The 21,802-nt window shown below is 31.7% G+C and overlaps 1 protein-coding gene across 1 annotated transcript; it reads right to left on the minus strand.

The window, feature by feature from the left end:
- Positions 1–656: 656 nt before the first annotated feature.
- On the minus strand, positions 657–10,108 carry PAN3 (Poly(A) specific ribonuclease subunit PAN3). The gene is made up of 11 exons (XM_088188076.1): positions 10,006–10,108; positions 7,235–7,356; positions 7,086–7,160; positions 6,082–6,213; positions 5,883–6,015; positions 5,701–5,799; positions 4,540–4,797; positions 3,924–4,452; positions 2,685–2,879; positions 2,426–2,588; positions 657–991 (listed from the first exon to the last, which is right to left on the minus strand). Exons 2-11 carry the CDS (start codon positions 7,304–7,306, stop codon positions 878–880), a joined length of 1,770 nt encoding a protein of 589 aa, XP_088044202.1. The 5' UTR covers positions 7,307–7,356; positions 10,006–10,108; the 3' UTR covers positions 657–877.
- Positions 10,109–21,802: the final 11,694 nt, after the last annotated feature.

The raw sequence follows: 21,802 nt of genomic DNA on the forward strand, positions 1-21,802 counted from the left end.
TAATGTAACTAAAAAAAGTAAAGATTCATATTTAATGGAACATTTATATTCAAGTACTTATTTGCACTTGTGCAGTATGAACACCAGTAAGACAGATTCGATATTTTTACGTTTACAAAAATATTTTTCAGTTAAACTGCAAATATTATCTAAATTATACCAGCTTTACAATATAATTATGAAACGTTTAAGACAGCAATTACTGGTATGTTGACATTGTCACTCCAAAGAAAATATAGCTAAAAGTCCTAATCATTAAGCGATTTAAATATGAAGAAACAATTATAAATAAGATTAAATTAAACATTATGCACACTAACATTATGTACAAAATTATTTAGTACTGTAAGTCAATTACTTCAATATAAAATAATATAAATATATTTTTAATAAATATAACTCATCATGGACGTTAAGTAGTTTAATATTAAGAAACAATGTTAAAACTGATACTAAATTAATTAGGCACTAGCATCATACTATGACGTTATAGAAGAGCAAATAACTTCTTAATAGCCTGTAAGTAATATAAATTAAATGTCTTAATTGAGTTTAAATGCCGTTGAGATCGTTATGCCATGACCCACTAATTACTAGCTTGTTCTAAATCTTACAAAACAAAATAACAGTAATAAATGAGAATAAAAAAATATAAATGAATTTTCAATGAATAATTAAATCTTTTTTATTTTCAAATATATACATAACATAAAAAGCGTCCAAACGCCTCACCGAGTGCTGCATATGCAAATTATATTAATCTATACTGTCAACCTCATATAGCTTCGAACTTTTATCAGTCGAGTGTCTTGTCAGCATATTGTATCACGCAACTGCTGTTGTGCAAAAATATGATTTAACATGTTTATTGTTTAAATTACGGAGTTGTTGCAGCGTCGACGACTTCCATGAAGGCTCGCTCCAAACATTGATTCAGTTCGTTATAAGTGACTATGAGGACACTTTGCTCATTGCGGGACACCAGTTGAATCTGAGAAGATAATATTAACATTCATTCTAAAAAAAAACATGAGTGCGTTGCAAAAGAATTGTTACAAATTATATAAATTACATTACATTAAAACATATAATTTTGTCGCAAAGAATCTCAAGTTCTTTTGTTTAATAAGAGTATATTCCAGATTTAAAAATCTTTAAAAATTCTCTAGCATTAAAAACAGCATTACCAAAAAAATTCACATTAACCCTTTAACCGCAGTTGGTAGTTTTATACGCAATTTCGCACTTAGCTGTGGTGGGCACATATTCATGCCATCAATTCTTTAAATATTACAGTGCAATAAATTAAAGTAATTTTCAGTCTTAAATTGTATAAAACAACTATGTTAAAAGTACTAAAGGTACCTATAGATGTCATCCGCAGTGAAAAGGTTAATCATATATATTTTATTAAGCTCACTCTTTTATATATTTAATGGTTAGGTCAGTTGCATGTGTTTATTTAAAGAAATAGGATAAAAATTACGACACATATTTTTTTACCTTTTTATCATTATATAAAAAAGTTAAGCGCTCTGTAGAATATTTATAAAAAATAGTAATGCAATGCTATTCTTACACTTAACATTAATCGACGGGTTGATTTTTCGCCGCCTACTGCATGGCAGTATGCAATTTTGGGAGTATTTCGCACAATGCAAAATTAAAAGAAAAAATATAATAACTTTTGAATTAAAAGAAATTAGAAAAAATGGTGACTTGTTATGGTTAAAGGTAAATTATGTTTTGAGCTTTATTAAAAAAAATGTTTACAAAGAAATTTACAGCATCTTAAACTTTAGTAGTCAGCAGGTTAGAACAGAGCTAATGTGTGACAAATTAAAATTTATTAAAAAATTATGGCTGTCACACCGAAAAAAAATAGTGTAATTTTATGATCTCCATTTGTGTGTACAAAAATATGCTTTCATATCTATCGAAGGGAAAAAATAAAATTGTAATATATTTTTCAATAGTACAAATATTCATTCATAGATAGCAGCACAATAAGTTTTAGTTTTTGTAAATAACTCATCGTTGAACATCAGAGGATAAAAAATGTAGATTCTACCCATCCTGTGGATTATCTTCAGTGGACATGACAGGTAGGTACAATCTGACCCATCGGTTAAGTGTAAAATATTACATGACAGTATTGTGTTATCTTAAGTCTCTAGAAAAAGATTATGTTGATCAAAAACTATGCTATTGCTCGCATACTTCAAATTTTATTCAACATGGAATAATTTTTATTGCATTACTTTGTAAACAATATGAGAATTTTTTAAAAGAAAAACAATTATTTAACAAACTGGCAATATAAAGAAATAAGTTTTGATTCTCGAAGCGAGCAATTAGTCGCTGATCATACATGCAATGCTATTCGCAAGCAATGCCACCCGGTTAACACTGGATCTAAACATACCTTGCTGTTTGTGCCACAGTCTAACTGATTAAGACAATGAACAATATGAGCATTATCCAACCAAGGTCTCCCTTCAGGAGTGATTGAGTGAAACATGTAATCCCTGAAAAGCTTCAGTATATAGCGATCGCCAGTTTCCGCCCACGACTGATCCATGTTGAGCCTGAAATTTACAGATGTTCATGTTACGATAAAATAAACTATGGAAATTATAGTAAATTTAAAAGTGCAGTAATGTTATTGAATCAAAAGCACTCACTCAGGACGATCCACAACTGTGTTGAGTTTGACGAGCAGCCGGTATAATCGGCCATTATCCAACTCCAAAGACAGCTGATCGTCGAGGGCGTCTACTTGACGCTGCAAAGACTCAGTGAACGTATAAAAACGAGCACCAATCATTGGCATTAAATCAATGAGAGATTTAGATTTGGTAGACGCTGATAACAAATACCTTGAAAGAAAAACTTATATTAGTTAAAAAATATCCTATTTGTGACTTAAATCGAACAGAATTCGTACATAAAAATAAAAGACTACACTTTCAGAGGGTCTCAACAGCTTTCTATAAAAGCGAAACGGTCACATAGTGTAAACAAATAACCCTTATTTAGTCTAAGAAAGTAACAATACTCTATTTGCGTTAACACAGTCAGTTCGAGAGCTATCCATTTCATCATCTTATATATAATTGTTTATTCATAATTGAGAAAGAGATGGCAAGTTTGGGTTTACGTCCCTACTATTAACTCTTAACCACAATACAGATACACGTTCGATATATTTATCATTACTCCGATTGATTGATAAATATAAAAAATATAGTAATGATTTTAATTTCTATAAATTCAAAATATAAAAAGGAGTAATGATAAGTAAATCAAATTTATATCCGTATCGTATGCTTTAGAGCTAATAGCGTAAATCCAAACTTGCCATCTATTTCTCAATTATGAATAATGACAAAATGGATAGCTCACGAAACAACTGTGTTGACGCAAGTAGAGTATAGTGACAGCTGCTCTTCATTGTACAAATCTACAAATGATTTCCAATGAGAAGAGAATGATCACAATATTTTGGAATTGTTAAATGATAATTCCTAGTTATTACCATTCAAAAGGGGCTGCAATACACAGCAAATAATATAACAATCTGCTTAGTGGACCATTACGATGAACTTCAATCAAGAAGCGACCAGGAAAGCTTCAGTTTCTCACTAAAGATTTTAATATATTAATAACACAGCTGGCTTAATATTTATATCAATGAAAGCATACGCTATTAAACCTAAGTCCTAACAAATCGAACAGTTTTTCAGTTGTAGTTTTATTTGCAAATGTGCTGTTTTAATAGTATATATACCTTTATATTGGTGTATAACTTATTTTACCGAGAAGTAAAAAATGTAGAGAAATTAGAAACACTCTGAAAAGCACTAATGCTATTGTTAAATCTGGATAAAATCATAAGGTCTATGGTTTTTTTCTATACTTACACAACTAAATTTTTCAAATCTGTCGAATAGTCTCTGGTGACCGTTTGCATGTAAATGTTTATAACTCTAGGGTCCAGCGGTAAGTTAGATTGGCACACGAGACCCAGCACCATCCTTCCCAAAGCGCTCAAATCTTCTTGTTGGGCTTCTTCGGAAGTCATCTGCAAGCCAGCTGATCCACAGCTCGCCACTTTAATGATCTCATTAACGCCGCCCCAGGCGATTCTCACTGTTGTCCCACTCATGATGATCTTTGAAGGATCCAAATACCAGCAAGAGAGACCGGCCGTGTGGATGACGCGCAACGCTGCCGTGATCTGTACCAGAATATTCCAAATCGTATTCTCTGGCATGAATGTGCCGCCATGTGTAGCACGGAGTATGGCATTTTTCTGATGAGTGTAAGGACGAGGAGCGTCGGGATCAGCGTTGAATGGATCGATCTCTTCCAGTCCTACTCTATTCGTCAGCATGTATTTATCGAAAAGAGTAATGCTTCCTGGGAAATAATCGTAGATGAAGACTAGAGCTGAAAGTATAAATGAATCACTGATTAGATTCGTTTACTTTGAGGTTTTTTTATCAGCTATGATACTGATTTAATTCCTGTACATACATTGATCGCCAAATACTTTGGTCGAGAATACTTCTCTCAGCGTCACCAAATTTGGATGATTCAACTTTTTCCATTTTTCAATGATAAGTGGAAGTTTTGTGAATGCAAAATTGAAGTCATGGAGGCGTCTCATTGCGAAGAGTTGACCGGTCTCACGTTGAGTTACTCTGTATGTGGTTGCCGCTATTACTCCATCTTCACGTTCATTGCCTTCTAACGGAAACAACTCAACATATCGTTCTACTGCCAATGGTAAATCTGTAACGAGAATAATTCATATTTACTTGCTAGACAAGTGGTTCAGAAATCAGAAATCGACAACTGAGTATAGAGAAGCACCAGTCAACTGACCAAATTTTGTCTAGTCCTATTTTCAGACAAATAATGTCTGAATATAGATATTAGATTATTTTACATTTTTCTAATTTGGATAATCAAATTGTTGAAGAGAAACTTTACAAATTCAATATATTAAAGATTAAGATTTAAACACACTAAATTTGTATGACAACCTATGCATAGATGAAAGCATAGTTATTTTTCTAGGGGTTTTTAAACACCAGCACCATTAGTCATAATTTAGAGGTCACCAAAAGGTCACAAAAATATGCCTAAAATTGTTAACAAATTGTAAGAACAGTAGGAATACTAACATTGGTCCTTAAAGGCTGATTTACACGATGCCAATCGGCACGCCAGTCAAGGTTGCCAGCAACTAGCACCGTGTAAGCGCTTAACGCCAGTCAATGGAGAAGCCAGTGCACCATTGGCACGCCAGCAGCGCCAGCAGAACAAATATTTTTGTTTTACTGGCACGCCAGCTCCCCCTTCTACCACACTACCGTATTGGCGCAAGATGATTAGCGCTTTTTCGAAACAATAATTCTTTCAGTTGCTGACACTGTGTAAACAGTAAGGCGCCAGTGGACTGGAATGCCAGTTGTCTCGTGCCAGTGACCCGCCAGTTAACTTATAACTGGCAGCATTTAAATCAGCCCTTATTAACCTTTAAGTGGCATGATAAAATAAATATACACTTGCTCTCGACTATTCATGATGATAATTTTATGTCAACAAGCAGAAATAATTTAGTCACAAGTGAACCAAGCTCTTTTTGTTTAGTTCAGAGTTAAGATAAAATGCAAAATATACGAAACATACTGGAAATCTCTAACATGTCTGGCTGAGTGTGTGCAAGTTCATTCTTGATTAGAATTTCAGAGCGAAGACTTTCCCGCAGTTGAAATGAAGATGTTAACCCTGTAAATAAAACCGATTGTAGTATTCGGCTCTATACAAACATACTACCTTCTACATTAATAGTCACATAGACAAATATTTACCCGATTTCATTCCGAGTAATGATGTCTGTTTAATATCGTTGGCAAACATGTGGTGATGCGGCAAACGCTGCATCTGATTACCAGACGAGACTGTTTCACTAGAAAAAAAATATATTGTCCCACCAACATTTTCCTGAAAAAAATTAAAATATATAAAACATACAATATGCGACGGATTTAAATAGTATACAAGTTATACCTGATGCACTTGCATCTTGTTAGTTGTCATTTTTTCGGCTGAAAAAATTTCACTCGTAGTCGCTTTTGGCGGTGATTCTTGTAACACATCGTTATTTGTAAAATACATTCCGGGAATAAATTCTCCGTCATTCTAGTGAAAGAGAATATTACTATTAGTAACCATTTCTTAATTAACTTCATTCAAAATAAATCAGGAAAATATATTTTTGTTTAGGAAACAACAGTGTTATTTATTTATTTACATTTTATAAGTGAACCTAGTTTTTTCAAACTTTTTTCAAGAAGAGATACTGGCTTACAAATTGAAATAAAAGGCGGCTCATCAATTAGTCTCTGGCGTTTAAAGGGTTAAATATGAAAGTAATATCCTAATGCCATAGAAATAATCAAGTCTATACTGTTTAATAGCCCGATGAATTAAAAGTGAGAGATAATGTTGAAAAACGATGAATTTTGCTGAAAATTATCAAAAATAAAATTAAACCCAGAAAGATAAGAACTGACTATTTGTCGATAGTTATAATATTGGCTAAAATAAGTTTCGCATATTCATTTAAAAAACATACTTGCATTCCTCAAAAAAGAGGTAGAATAAGCAAAAACAGCAAGTGAAAAGCACGTGAACGACATCCGTATTGTAACATGTTCTTGGCTTAGTGTCTTCATAAATAAAATTCATAATTAAACATTTTTAAAAATTAAAACATGGTCTCTGAATGGAATAATAGCATTATATGCCCACTACATAAGAATTGTTCTGTTCGAACTACAGAAGTATAACATTGCTATATATTGTCTATAAAACACTATCCAATACTAATGAAAATATGAAATGAAAGAACAATAGACATCCGAGAGAAGAGATCAGGACTCATCAGGACAAACCAAGAGCTCTAGTTTTTTCAACAGGAGCAAAAATTGGAGGACAGGATAATGTGGAGAAAATTTTTGGAGAGGGCAAAGACCAGTTCTAGGTTTTTGGACCACAATTAGTAGACATACTTTTCTAGACATTTCTGGAGATGGAAGTAGATTTGTATCAGACGATTGTGGCACAGTACCAGCTGCATTAAGATTCTGAAAATAAAAATGAGATGAAATATTATAACAATAAGTTAATTAAGTCTTTCCGTTAAATTTACAAATCTTACCATGTAAGTAGCCAATTTAGATCGCTGCAAGAGTAAATTAGGTGGTGGAAAAGAATACATAGATGGATCCATTGGAACAGCTTGATAGGTAGTATTTCTGTCGAAATCTACCTAATATATATCTGAAATAATCATAACTACTTATAAAATAGCAGCACTTAATTAAGTAGTTCAGAGAGAAATTACTTTAGTTTCCAGTTTAAAAGAAGTCAAAAAAAATCTTTATATGTATGTATGTATATATATAACATAATTTAATATACTAAATGTATATACAGTGGCGGCCACCCAAATAAGACACTTTTTACAAAATCATATTTTGGCTTGTTAATGTTTAATTACTGCGTAACAAAATATGGGATTGGTAAAAAATGGTTTAAACTTAAAGCGACACTATCAATGAACAGTTTGACGTGCTATAACTAGTGCATCCCTTAAACCCGAGATTTATTACCCTTGCCACTATTTAAAGGGAATCATTGTCTAATTGATAATTTTTGCTTTTATTTTCATTTCGTACGCCGTGATATCGATTTCTTTCATTGTAAGGATTAATTAAAATAATTTAAATTATTAATAAATAGTGTATTTACCTAGACTATAATTTTAATTAAATAACAAATTTATTATGGTGAAAAGTGCACACTGTGATCCTAAAAAATGAGAACTAATTGTAGATTTAAAAAATGACAAAGGTCGGTTCGTGCAAATAACATCAAAATATCTAAAAAAAATCAAGATGTTAAATATATAATTTGTTAAAACATTTTGAAACACATAAAACATGTGAAAACCGTAAACGACCAAAAAAAAATTTCACACGTGTAGATCGAAAAATAATTAGAATTTCCAAAGAAAATCTAATAAAAACTGCTGTAGACAATAAAAAATAGTGACATAAGTGTTAGAATAGTGCGTAGAAGGCTGTGTGAAGCGGGATTATTCGGCACTATTGCTCGACGTAAACCATTAGTGAAAAAAAAACAATTGCAATTGCGTTCATTTTGTTAAAAATCATTTAAACTGGACAATATTAGGCTGGAAAAGTGTTTTGTTTAGTGATGAATCTAAGTTCAATAGAATAGGCTTTGATGGAAGGCAATATGTTAGAAGATATGTAAACGAAGAGTTCAACCCCAGAAATACCATAAAAACAATTAAAGTAGCTGGTGGAAGCATTATATTATGGGGTTGTATGTCTTGGCATGGGGCTGGTCCTATCCATTTAATTGAAGGGATTATGAACCAGGAAGTATATGTTAACATTATGGAAACCGTAATGTTACCTTATGCTGAAGATTTCGGGTCATTGTCTTGTTTATCAACAGGACAATAACCCAAAACATATTTCACACGGGGCAAAAAAGTCGTTCACATACAATATTATGGATGTTTTGGAATGGCAATCATGCAGCCCGGATCTAAACCCTATTGAACACTTATGGAGACATTTAAAACACAAAATTAAGAATTAATTTGTCACAAATTAAAAATAAATATATTCAATAATAAAAAACGAGTGGGCACTGATTCTTACCGCAAATACCAGCAATTAATCGAGTCAATGCTTAACCGTTGTAAGGCTATTATAAGAACAAAAGGTCACCCTACAAAATGTAATTGGTATTTTTATTTTACTTTATTTTTTTATGTTTTTAAATTTTTAGAATACTCATATGTATCTCGCATACAGGTGAATTTGACTATCAATTTTATAAATTTAATTTTAAATTGAAAATAAATATTTTAAATATTTATTACAACATAGTACTATTCACCATTATGTAGATTATCTAGATAAAAAATAAAAATTTGAAAAGTTTTAAATATTTTATGTAAAAATTGCACTTTACATCGCATTTTGAGAAAACTTCGCGAGTGTCTTATTTAGGTGGCCGCCACTGTATATAGATCAAGATCAAATGGTAAACAAATAAATGCTATTTCAACCTAATAAAACAAATCAAATCGCAGACACTATCTCGTCGTTTTTTTTTGTATGTACATGTATTATATTATATTATGATTTTTATAGTATGGGATAAATCTGTATCTCGCACTTGAGAGCCCTGCATGGTGATTCGGATTTATCAGCATCTCGCATCTAAAGGGTTAAATTATATTTGCGAAAATAATAAAATAGTATTTTGTCGAGAATAGCGAAAAATGTATATATTCAATCTTACATTGATCTTTTGCAAATGTATATTGCCATGTCTTGATGAAACTTGGAAACATTAATCTTATTTGTTGTTATCGATAGTTCAATGCGGAAAAATGCTAACGTAACATTTGCAGTGAGTATGATGTTAATATAGAATATGTATTTTTCGTGAAAATTTTTAAGTTTTTTTAGTCAGACACAAGTAAAGAAATGACAAATACGTTGAAGAAATGATCAATTGGAACCAGATAAAAAAATATATTTAAAAATAATATTAAGTTCGTTGAAAATAATGTTAGTGAAATAATTGATTAGGGCCAAATAAAAGGATATATGAATTTACTTCTATACAAATATGCAATACGTTAAAAATATTATCAGTATAACGATAGATTGGGGCCAAATAAATTCATAAATACTATTCATAACGAATCGAAATTCAGAATAAAATGTACGAAGTGTACGAATGATTTCGAAAAACTTGAACAAGTCAACAAAACGACCTCGCGTCGTTGTGAAATTACTGACGAGTCGTAAATTAAATCGCGGTCAAAACATAAAATGGTTTATGTCGTTTAGTATATTAATATAATTTTCGGGTACTCGCCTAAAAATATCGAGAGATTACAGGTGAAAGGCGAAGTGAAGACGACAATAACGCACACACAGCTCAACGCGCGAACGACCACTGACAGTGTCGCATCAGTGTTGCCACTTAGAATAAAATGATTTTTCTATTGTTCTTAATACCAATTTTCAAATCTAGTATTTATGAATAAACTCTAGTAATTATGAATAAACCAGAACTATTAATCATTTGCCGCGTTCAAAAAGTTTTCATTTGACATCCGTACATAGCGCTGCTTTTATTCATTTAAAAAAAACATTTTTTATACATAAGCTGATACTGTTACTTCATAAAACTTTTTTTTTCAATTCATAAAAATTAGAATATGTGTCGAGCATTCAGTGTAAATTGTAAATAAAAACGTTCTGCTAAATAAAATACGGGATTTACTCGCGTGCCCCATACAATTCTATGATAAATAGATAGCAGCGCCACTGTGAGGAGAATTAGAAGCACCAATAATTCTTAAAAAAAGATTTATTTATATTATATCTACAAATGTTTTAAGTAAACTCAAAATATGTCGTTAGATAAAGGTTTTAATGTTTCATTCAAGCTATTTTTAACTTTAAAATATATTAAACAACTGTGATATAAGGCTAAAAATTTGATGACGGCTAGGTCCGTAATCCGCGCCTGAGACTTGTTCGCCAGGATTGCTGGAGCCGTCGAACACAATGAAAGGGTTAAATCGCAAACAGAATCAGCGGAAATGTACAAAATATAAGCTAATTCAAACACTATATTTATATACATATACCTACTAAAAGTGATTTAACTTCAGTTTCCTAACTTTGAAAAAACACACACATACAAACTAAGGATACCTTCGGATTATTTTTTATTATTCGAACATATGATGTATTTCATTAATTATGAAAATAATACCAATTTCGTGACAAAAATTAGCGCTTATCATGCGCATAGAGCGCTCGCCATTAACAGTTCGACCTTCATCTTTCCAAAAAAATGTAAGGCTCAATGACGCCGCCTGACTAAAATGCGCACTAAACAGTCACATTTTGGACACGTAGTAACACTTAATTTGCGCAAATTCTTCGCTATTCATGGTGTCTGGGCTTCAGTTCTTAGTTATCAGAATGTTGTACAGGGGTAATTGTAAATAAGGGGTTGAAAAAGCCAAAAGCTGGGAACACCGACGATTCCGGGTCTTCGGCCACACTTTCACCTACAGCAGCAATATTTTTGGCTGAACGGGCGCCACGATGATGCATAGGCCTTACTATATTTCCAACGCTTTCTGTCTCTTCAATTTTTTTCACTACGTGGCGAATTGTTCACTGAGTGGGGGCGGTGATATCGCTCACAATCTTTCCTTGAATTTAGATACACAGTTCGTACAGAATTGTTACTTCTGAAAACAATCGGAGCGATGGTTAAGCGATCCATTTTGTAAATGTGTTATTACATACTAACATTTGACACTTTGAACACGCGTGATTATTTACAGCTATCTGATTTACGGTGCTGAAACTCGAATTGGATCACTTTGTATATACAATTATAAATAAAAAAAAATATTTTTTACCGTGAAAAATTTACAATTTAATATTTCAGCAGTAATGATTTTACTACAGGCACGAATTTAAAGAAGCTGCGGTGGCTAACCAAGCAAATTACTCATATCCCATCTCTACTAAAGTCTGCACAGCTTACAGTTAGGCTCACCATACGTCTCGGTCTCACACCATAGGTCTCGGTTTTATAGGGATTGTTACGGTTTCATATTTTTAGATATAAAATCTACGCCGCTTTCGCCCCCGCCGCTGCTCTCGTAAAGCATACTACAGATCTCAGCAATAACAAAGCTTTGAATATATATGTAGGTTACAGTGATTTCATACTAGCAGTGAAAGTACACTTTCACTGGCGTTTTAGGGAATTCATATTCCAAATACAATTTTGCCAGTGAATGTATAGACGAAAATACAAATTCACTGCTATATGCTGGTGAAAGTATAAGTTTTGACAGTTAAATGGTAAAGTCAGAATTGTTAAATATATGCAGCTTTGCAAGGTAAGATCGTCGAAATTGCACCTGATTTGTGCACATGAGTTAGTTAACAGTATACATGCAATTAAAAATATTTTTTTTAAAAATTCAACATGTTTGGATTACTGAAATATTAATAGAACGTATGAATCTTATATTGGTAATAGTGTTGTTCTTGCTGTAACACTGAAGATTTTTACAACTGTTAGATATGTCAATAGCATGTTGGGATGTTGGCAGTTCATTATCGCATTATCAAGGTGTGAACAATTTATTTGGTTGGGCTCGCAATTTTGTCTGATGTCAACACAATGAACCAAGCGTGCTCTCCGTCGCCACTCTGTCGTCATTCCCGGTTCGCTCTTCGCTTTGAATGCCTTTGTCGCTTTGTGTCCTATAAACAATTCAAAAGATTTGTTGCATTCATGGGGTGTTCAATGTTCTAACGCTGGTTCGCTTTATTTCCCATTTATATTTATAAATTTTATCTTCTTTTTTAATTCACATGATTCCGACTATTTTGATATTCTTATTAAAATTCAGACCGAGATTTGATTTTTACTCTGACCCATAGTTGATTTAATTTCTAACTATTTAATTTGTTGCCATTTAAATGTGCGGATCATCTGTTTGCGCACACAGGACCTCGAGCAGTGAATATATAAATCTATTGTGTGATATGCTTTCACCTACTGAGTTGCCGAATGTAAACTTCTATGAGGGAAAGTATATTTTCACTGGGGAATACAGATTCACTGTAATATATTGTGTTGATGTAAAAGTTTTGACGTTTTTGTATGATCCTAGCAAAAATGTTTTTTTCTCGAAACTGATAATAACATATGTTTTCAAATTGTCCTATTGTATAAAGGATACGTCCGCTTTGGTCTAGCCACCATAGAGAGCTCTTATATATTTTTTTAAATATCATCAATTGTCAGCTGCCAATTTATTGGACCATGTGCCAATTTATTGACCATGTGTTGCTTTGAGTGTGAGACAAAAGCACGACCCTTTTTTGCATCGATTGGTGACTGTAGATAAGAAATGGGTAGTGTACAATAACGTAACATATGGAAGAGTGATTGAAGTATACCTGGACCAACCCTATAAACAACTTCGAAAGCTGAAATCCATAAAAAAGTAATGCTTTGTGTTTGGTAAGATTGCAAATGTATTTCGAACTTTTATAATGAAATCAAACAATTACAGCGGAACGATATAGTCAACAATTGATAAAAGTAAACATCTTTGAAAACTATAGACCAGAATTGGTAAATAGAAAATGGGTAGTATTTCATAACGATAACGTGCGACCACTTTTGGCAATGATGACCCAACATAAGCTAAATGAACTGAATTGTAATGTTATCAAGCACTCACTCTATTCTCCAGACCTTGCTCCTTCCGATTATCATTTATTCAGATCACTGCAATTTTTTAATGGTAAAAAATTGATGTAATAGAGCATGTAAAAACTTTCCTTAATGCATTTTTGCATCAAGGTCAACAGAGTTTTACTCCAAAGGTGAAAGAATGTTATAAGAACCGATGGAAATTATGTAATTGATTAAATCAATACAAAAAGTAAAAAATAACATGTTTTTATTTCATATAAAAAACACGTGAAAACTTTTGTATCAACCCAATATACATATATGACATTTTGGTGACTTCTAAAGAGTAAACTTCTTATAGTTCTCAAAATCAAAAAACTATAATTACAGTTAAATATATATCAAAAATTCTTTCCTAAGACAGTGGAAAATCAGTTAATGTTAAATAAACTTTGAATTACGATAAGATTCCAATCGAATGGTCAACAGTTTGAAAAATCAATTAAAAATGCAATGACGAGCTCGCAGATGCTGCTTTATTAACATTCACATAAAGTTTCACCATCATTTGCTATTAACGCCTCCAGCAATACAATAGGAGCAGTGCTGCAACAGTTGAAAGACAAGCAGTGGAAATCATCTGTGTTTTACGTTTAACTATCCATCGGGCGCAATAGGTTAACCGCAATGTGCTCGATGGGCACACATTAAAAAACCATAATAAAACCTAATTAAGTTAATTTATACAACTGTGATAAACATCATTATTAAGGGTGTTAAAAGAAGAAAAAACTACAAAATTTTTTGCAAAAAAAACATGTATTTGACATAACACTAATCGAACAAATTTTAATGAAATTTATGATCTTCTATCAAATACCGTAAATAAAGTAAAATTAGAAAATCGTCAGGTGAAAAAAATAAAATTAGAAAATATTTTAAAAACGTTCACAGTATATCTATTCAGTCATCTTCAGAGGGTATCTGTACCTTCTTCAGTAAAGATTGCAAATCATATTTACATGGGATATGCAGATAGGAGTCTCGCATTTCTTGCATTCGTGATTTGTCAGCCTTCTCAAACAAGTTTCGCTGGTGCATGTTGAGCATCGTTTTATTATAGGGGATGGGGGAAGAGTTTTTTTCTTCCTGGGAAGAAGGACAAAATCTTTTCAGTCTGTTTTAGAGGTTGGTCGGAACATTATTTAGTCTTATAGCGAAACTGATAATTGATTTTTTACAAGTATTTCGAAAATACGTACCTTCAAAAATGGGGCAATGAGCTTCTCTGAACAAATCTTGAACTTCCCGTAGTGAAGATCAAGGGCAAACTACTAAGTTGGGAGATTGCTACTGGGAGCGCCAGGTGTTAACGCTGCCTAGCAGCAGAGCACGGTGACAAAATGTCCGCGCTGTGCCTGTCAGATCAATTACGCCCGACGGAATGTTAATTTATATGTACGAAAGAAACAATGTTAGATACCATAGCACCCTTGTGTACTGGCAACACTTCGGCAGATCGACACGTGGACGCAATACGCGCGATATCAAAGCTTGAGAAAATCTTTGCTCGTGGCATACATATATTATATTATTACGAGTGGAATACATTATTCAGTAAAATATATACCTTCATTATTTTGTAACGAAAAATAAAGTTTTTATGTATTATTTATTTTAAATATGTAATAAAATAGATACGTTAAATAATTTTATTTTTAATTCTTACGAAATATTTTAGTTATACTTGAATATTATACATTTTAGTTATTGCTATGGCCTTAGAAGTCGTAAATGAAGATTCCTTATTCACAAAGTACGCTTTTATTAATAATTCGCAATAATCAATACCATAGTTTAAAATTGTAATTTCGGACTTTGTGCCAAAGATGTGTAACTTTGAAGCCAAAATAGACGCCAGAAAGCTGGTATCAATTTATTAAGTTGAATAGTACAATCCACCAAAAACTAAATATTTTTGTAGTTCAACCTTTTATTTTATTCTTGATTTGAGACGTCTTTGACAAATCACAAAAATTCAGATATATATAATAAACATTCATTTAAATTAATGATCTCATCTCGGGGTGTATTACTCCAATCTCAAGCTAAAGCAATCAGAGTATGAGAATAATTTAATATGCTAAATATGCTATTATATATATTTTAGGTAAAAACTAAAGAGGGACAATATATTGAGTACTTAAGAAGTATATAGGTGTAATTAAGCAAAATGTAATAATTAATTATAGGTAAACTAGTTTCGCTTACAATATTTTTGTTTAAATCTCACTAATGAATATATTCTCAAATTGTGAGAAACGATATTGCGACACAGGTTTGAGAAGCGCCGCATTTAGTGCGATTCCAACGCATTGCGGTACATTTTTGCTCCATATTAAAAATTTTGCAACCAGTGGATGTTGACCAACATTAATTTTGCAACAGCTCAACAACAATCGCTCAGCTCGGCCGTTTTATCTCGTGCTAGTTGCGTAACTCGAGTTACGTAAACGCACGAGCGCAGTTCGATATTGACACCGGATTCGATTGACCGATTTCTCACGATAGTCTTCGCCTCGTTTTCCACTATACCAGTATTTTCCACCAAAATTTTAATCTGAGCTGAAAATTATATTTTATGCCACAGCGCGACTCGGGGGCAAAAAAATAGTTGACTGATTTTTCACTTCAGAGCTAAAAAGTTAACGTCACTCGAAGCAGGCGGACTGGGCTCGTACATTTTAGTGAAAATTGGATTTTTCGTTTTGTTACGCGAAGCGGGTTTTATTAGTGTAAATTTTCTTGAACTGAAAAATGGGATATTTCAGCAATAAGTTCAGACATTAACATGGTTATACTCATCACACCTCAGTTTTTTTTGAAAAGTGTATTGCGTCGCTTAATTTAATTTCACACTTTCTTAACGAAATATACCAAACGAAACCCTCAAGATTTTCTTTATAGAACATAAAATGTAATTAATAACCAAATTAAATATTCGTAAATTGCTCTTGTTTTAAGAGGTTTACAAACATTTTTTTTGTTTGTTAAATAAACACAAAATACATAATACGTTCCCTCTAAATGAGTAGAGTAAGGGTGCAGGTAGCGGGTAAGACAAAAGCAAGGCGATCAACAAATTTAGAAGAAACCCCTCAATTGCGTCCAATTAATCAGTAAAAATATGAAGCCGTATATATATTTAAAATAATCTATAGAGTGTTTTAATTTTCGACTTTAATATCGTAAGACATTGGTCATCTTTAATTCTTGCTACACGTTATACACACTTTATCAATTCAAACTATTTGTTTATTGTTTCTGTTGGATTTTTTGTTACAAATTTCATGCTGTCCAAAGATATTTCAGTATTTTGTATCACGTTGAGATATCAATACTTTCGGAGGTGAATCATCCGGGGTCCACTACTCTCAATTATAAACGCAATTATTTGGTTACGAGATCTCTCTTTTTGTGTTGCGAATATACACTGAGTGGCCCCCATTTCCGAGGCGGGTTGATATCTCTTTTCGTTTGTTTGAATGGTCATTAGAGTGACCTCTAAATTACTCTGGATCTTTTTCATGTTGTTGGATCCGAGACGCTAGTTAAAGCTCCCATTAAAATTATAATGATATACTGGTATTTTGTAAATAAAGTATATGGAAGCGTTTTTTATAGTATCCTTACAATGTTTTATTACAGAAGTTGTATGAAAGGATTAACTGTAGCTAAAATTTATTGCATTTTTTCTGTTTATTGCAATGTTGTTTTAAAAACAAAATTTCTTTGAAACTTTGACAAAACGTAATTGGAATCAATTCCAAAATAAAATGATATTGCAATATTTTATGGTCTGTATCTTATTTTTTAGATTATTCCTTAAATGTGCTTAGTTTATAAATTAAAATTTATTATTATTTTGCAATTCCAAATTTTCCAGAGCTTTTAAGATCTATTGAATGTAGATGCTTTCTTCTTAGGTCTCTACATGGCACCTTTCAGGACCTTTATCTCGCCGATTATCTTTCACCGGCAAATTAAAGAAAGTATGTTTGAGAAACGTGAGATACTAGCTATTGGAATACTTTAACACTCAGCAGTTATTTATTCATCGAAAGAAAATAAAATAAAAATACTTTTCTGCATCGCTCTCGTTTGCCTACGTGCTTATATAAACGCGTACAATTTATTTTCGTGTTCAAGCGCCCCCATTTTCGCATTTGCAAAATGTGTTTTTATTTCTAGGTAGGTGGGCTTTGTAAAAAGTAAAATCCAAACGTATATAATGAAAATTATACTCAAAGGTAGTGACGAATGTCGTGGAATTTTCCACAAAACTAGTACATGACGCTTCGTATAATTAATTTGTAGGTATTTTAAAATAGTTAACAAATATACATTTTCACGAACAATGGTTATTTTGAAGCGCATTGCTTAATTGCTGTATCGATTACTCGAGGGTCACGCAAAATTTCCAGCATTTTATAGTTTCCTTTTCTTGTTTTTTATCACGTCCACAATACAATGGCTACCGAATATGAGTCATTAGAGTAAACCGATAGTGAATTTGACAATTCAGCATCATCAACTACAAACAGTTAATCTTCGAGTAACATCTAATAATCCAATTACCAAGATAAAAATTTTGTTCGAAATGAGAAAAACGCCACCGTTATTACCTCCACCCCCTAAATTTACGTTTTCAAGAGAATTAGGATTAAAATTCGAAGAGATCCCAAATAACATTTTGTAGTTTTTGGAGTTATATTTTAAGAATGAAATAATTTAGTATAAGCGAAGAAACAAATTAAATTGATATATTGATTCTAAAATGGCCCCATTATCAACCTGACCTTACACGTTCCTTTAAAACACCTGCATGGAATCACGTGTAATTATATATACAGCCCGTCCAAAATATGAACGCTCATCGCCAAAGTATTGATGAGAAAATATAATGGGGTGACCATGTGAAATTACAAGTGTAATTAATTTAATTTGTTGAGGAAAGTGTAAAATATCACTTTCTTACTTATTTTGTTTATTTATATACATATTTAACTCAAAAATATGAGAGCAGTTTTGGTATCACTCTCCAGGTTGAATATCTGTTCAATATAATATTTTTAATAATACCAATAGAGTATTACAGGAATAGTTTTATTGCTTACAAAATACCACAACATGACAATAGTTTATAATAAAAATATAACACATTATTATTTTTAATTCAATTTCCTACCCTTAAAACAGCCCTGATTTAGTATTGGTAACGTTCTTCTATAGGTGTAAACAAATTTGCAGAAAGCTGTGTATGTATGCATGCATACATACACAGCTTTGTATGAGCGCTAACATCTTGGATGGACTATACATATCAATGGCGTGCCGTCTATGCATGCGGTAGATTCAAAACGTCAACCCGCATACATGGTTGAGCGACTATAAGCACGCGCATATGTAACGGCTGAGTCGCTCGCCATCAACTGTACATGCGGTTGACGTTTTGAATCTACCGCATGTATGGACGGCACGCCACTGATTCATTTATATAACGCTGATATTGAAACAGAATATCCGCGAATCAATTTCTTATTATTCTTTAAAAGCAAGTTGACGCGTAGCTTCATACACCTACAGCACTTTCTATACATATCACTAGGTAGGATTCAGATGAGGATTATTAATCCTAATGGGGTGTTTGTACAGCTAATTTAGTACATTTTATGTATGGCGTAAAATTGCAAATCTTCAAGATAATCTTCGTTCATTGCTTGTTGTACAATGCTAAGCATTTTGATAACGAAAGATGAATTGCACGTAATGTTTATACTAAACAGGAAATAGGTTAAATCAATAATACCAAATTGGTGTTGAATCAATATTAAAAAAAGCCAATAATATTTTTTTATCAAGTATTTTAAACATCCAGGGACATAAAACTTTGTGATAAATACATATCTACATAAATGTGATCAGTAGATGATTATACTCACCTTTTCGAAATATGACATAATTTATTTTTATTTGAGATTGTCTTTGGTACACTCGAACAAAGTATTTATCTGCGTATATCACTAGCAAATATTATCTCACAACGACTTTGTGGATATATCAACGGACCGAAATATAATATAATTTACACCGAGTAATTATGTAAGATTTTAAAATGTTGAATAACGCTACGCGCGACACACTTTTAGAACAAACAATGAAAATGTTGCACAACGCCATGAACGAAATTCGCCATCGATTATGAAATAAATTGCCAAAAAGCGTTCTGCGCCATAACTATCGAGTTGAATAGAATGAAACTCGTATATGTATGTATTTTTTTAGTTTATGTACGTTATTTTTTTAGTATGAAGTACCGATATACCTCAATAATCTAAGAAGTGCTGTTACATACGATGCGAGTACGCACAATATATTTGTCTTTAATATATAAATACTTATTTAATACTCTTATGTGACATAAACGGAATTTATGTAATTTTTTTATGAAATAGTGCTACTAAAATATTAAATACTAGTTGCGATTAAAATAATCTATCAGCTATTGATCTCGTTTGTAAAGTTATAGCAAAATATCGCCTAACAATGAGTTAAACATAAATTATGAGACGAGAAGACAGATTTTATATTATTATTTTATAGAGAATTTTAAGAAAAAGGTTTGTATTTCTTGTTAAAAAAAATTCCAATAGGCTAGTCCTTATGATATTTTTTGAGATATATAAACTATATGATAATATATCATATAATATATAAACTTGTAAATTTTTAACGTTACAAATAAATTTAAATAAAATAATATACATTATATAAATTCACTGGTCATACTTCATGGGATAATTTGTCTTCACAATATTCAGAAATTGTTTTTATCTAATGTAATATATATTATATATAACACAAGTTTTAACATATTGCAAAATGTTTCATAAAAAACTATGCAATATACGGCAGTACTTTTTAATTTTGGAAAATACGGTAATGGTATGTTTTATATTTATATTTTTGTATTTACATTATTATTGTTAATTGTACACAATTATCAATTACACGACGAATTAATTGTTTAATCTAAATATATATTAAAAACAACATATTTTAGAGATGTTCTATTGTGTTAATTAGCAAAAATATGTTCTTTACGGAAATGATTAGAAAAATATAAATAATTGATTAATTTAAAATTATTTATTGATCACTAATGTCAACATGAAGGTAATAAAAATAAAGAGATAAATAAGGATCTATTTTCGGTAATTTATTTTACTGTTTCTTAAATATAACTGAACATGAAAAATATAATTATTTAAAATATTGTACAAACTTTTTTTACATTTATTTTTTACATTGTTAAAAATTTGCTATATAAAATTCCTTAAGTCGATTATAGGATTTTGTAGTAATATATTGGACATTTTAAATATTGTTGTTCTTCATTTTTAAATCTTATTAAAATTCATAATTTTATTATTAATTTACCAAAAATATATTATATGCATACACAATATATTTAATAAAAGCTGTGCTTTAAGCTCTAAGATGAATATTATTCAGTTGATTAATCTGATTGAAACAAAATATATTGTAACCTCGGATTACAATTTTTTTTTTTAAATTTTTTGGGTTAAGAATCGACCAGTGTCTTGAAATACAAGCAGTATGTTTTGCGTTACTATCTCACGAACTTCTCGATAATCGACAATCTTCTTGCAGTGAAGACATACATATTAAAAAATAATTTGTGAATAATGGTGGAATTCTAGTTCATTAGGATCAAGTTTCTTCCTCCTTGCACCATTTCATTATTCCAGCCCACGGATCAGCAGGTCATTTCGAACTTTAAAAAGCTTTACTTGATGCTTCGATATGACTGTGGAAACAAATCTTATCCTAAGAGACTTTTGCAAAAGTAATTTCCATGTCAAGCTATGTCGATAAAGCATGGGGTGATAAAGTTAACAAGATAATCCTAAATTCTGCTTGAAGAAAACTATGGTCTAATTGCGTTTACAGGTATTGATCATGAATGGGAACCGACAATTGTCTTTGAGGAAGATAATAGGACTAGAGGGAAATAAGGACGATATTCAAGAGTTGGTGGAGGAGCATGGTAAAGAGCTGATTGAGAGCAACAACACAAGGCTACAAAGGAGGCTAAGAAACCCCTCACTTAAAATGAGATTAGGTATATGTATTATTAAAAATTAAGCTGTTACCAGATTTTCCAGCATTTGAAAAGACACCCGAAAGCTACTTGCTAATCTGGTACCATCGTATATTTAATAGTAACGCCTTCTGTCGCAACACCGTCTCAATAGATTTAGAATTAAGATAATTACATTTTAAGCGCACGTTGTGTCACTATTGTTTTTTATGGTTGATTGTGACAGTAGGTTATGTAAGA

The sequence above is a fragment of the Plectrocnemia conspersa genome, unplaced genomic scaffold, assembly GCF_051122295.1.
Source record: "Plectrocnemia conspersa isolate PC_06_02 unplaced genomic scaffold, ASM5112229v1 ptg000006l, whole genome shotgun sequence".
NCBI classification, from domain to species: domain Eukaryota; kingdom Metazoa; phylum Arthropoda; class Insecta; order Trichoptera; family Polycentropodidae; genus Plectrocnemia; species Plectrocnemia conspersa.

Coding starts and splice junctions, on each gene's coding strand:
- PAN3 (XM_088188076.1), bottom strand. CDS start 7,306: ATGGATCCATCTATGTATTCTTTTCCACCACCTAATTTACTCTTGCAG. Junction 6,214..7,085: donor CTCCAGAAATGTCTAGAAAA/GTATGTCTACTA, acceptor CTCTTTCACTAG/AATGACGGAGAATTTATTCC. Junction 6,016..6,081: donor ACAAGATGCAAGTGCATCAG/GTATAACTTGTA, acceptor AATTTTTTTCAG/GAAAATGTTGGTGGGACAAT.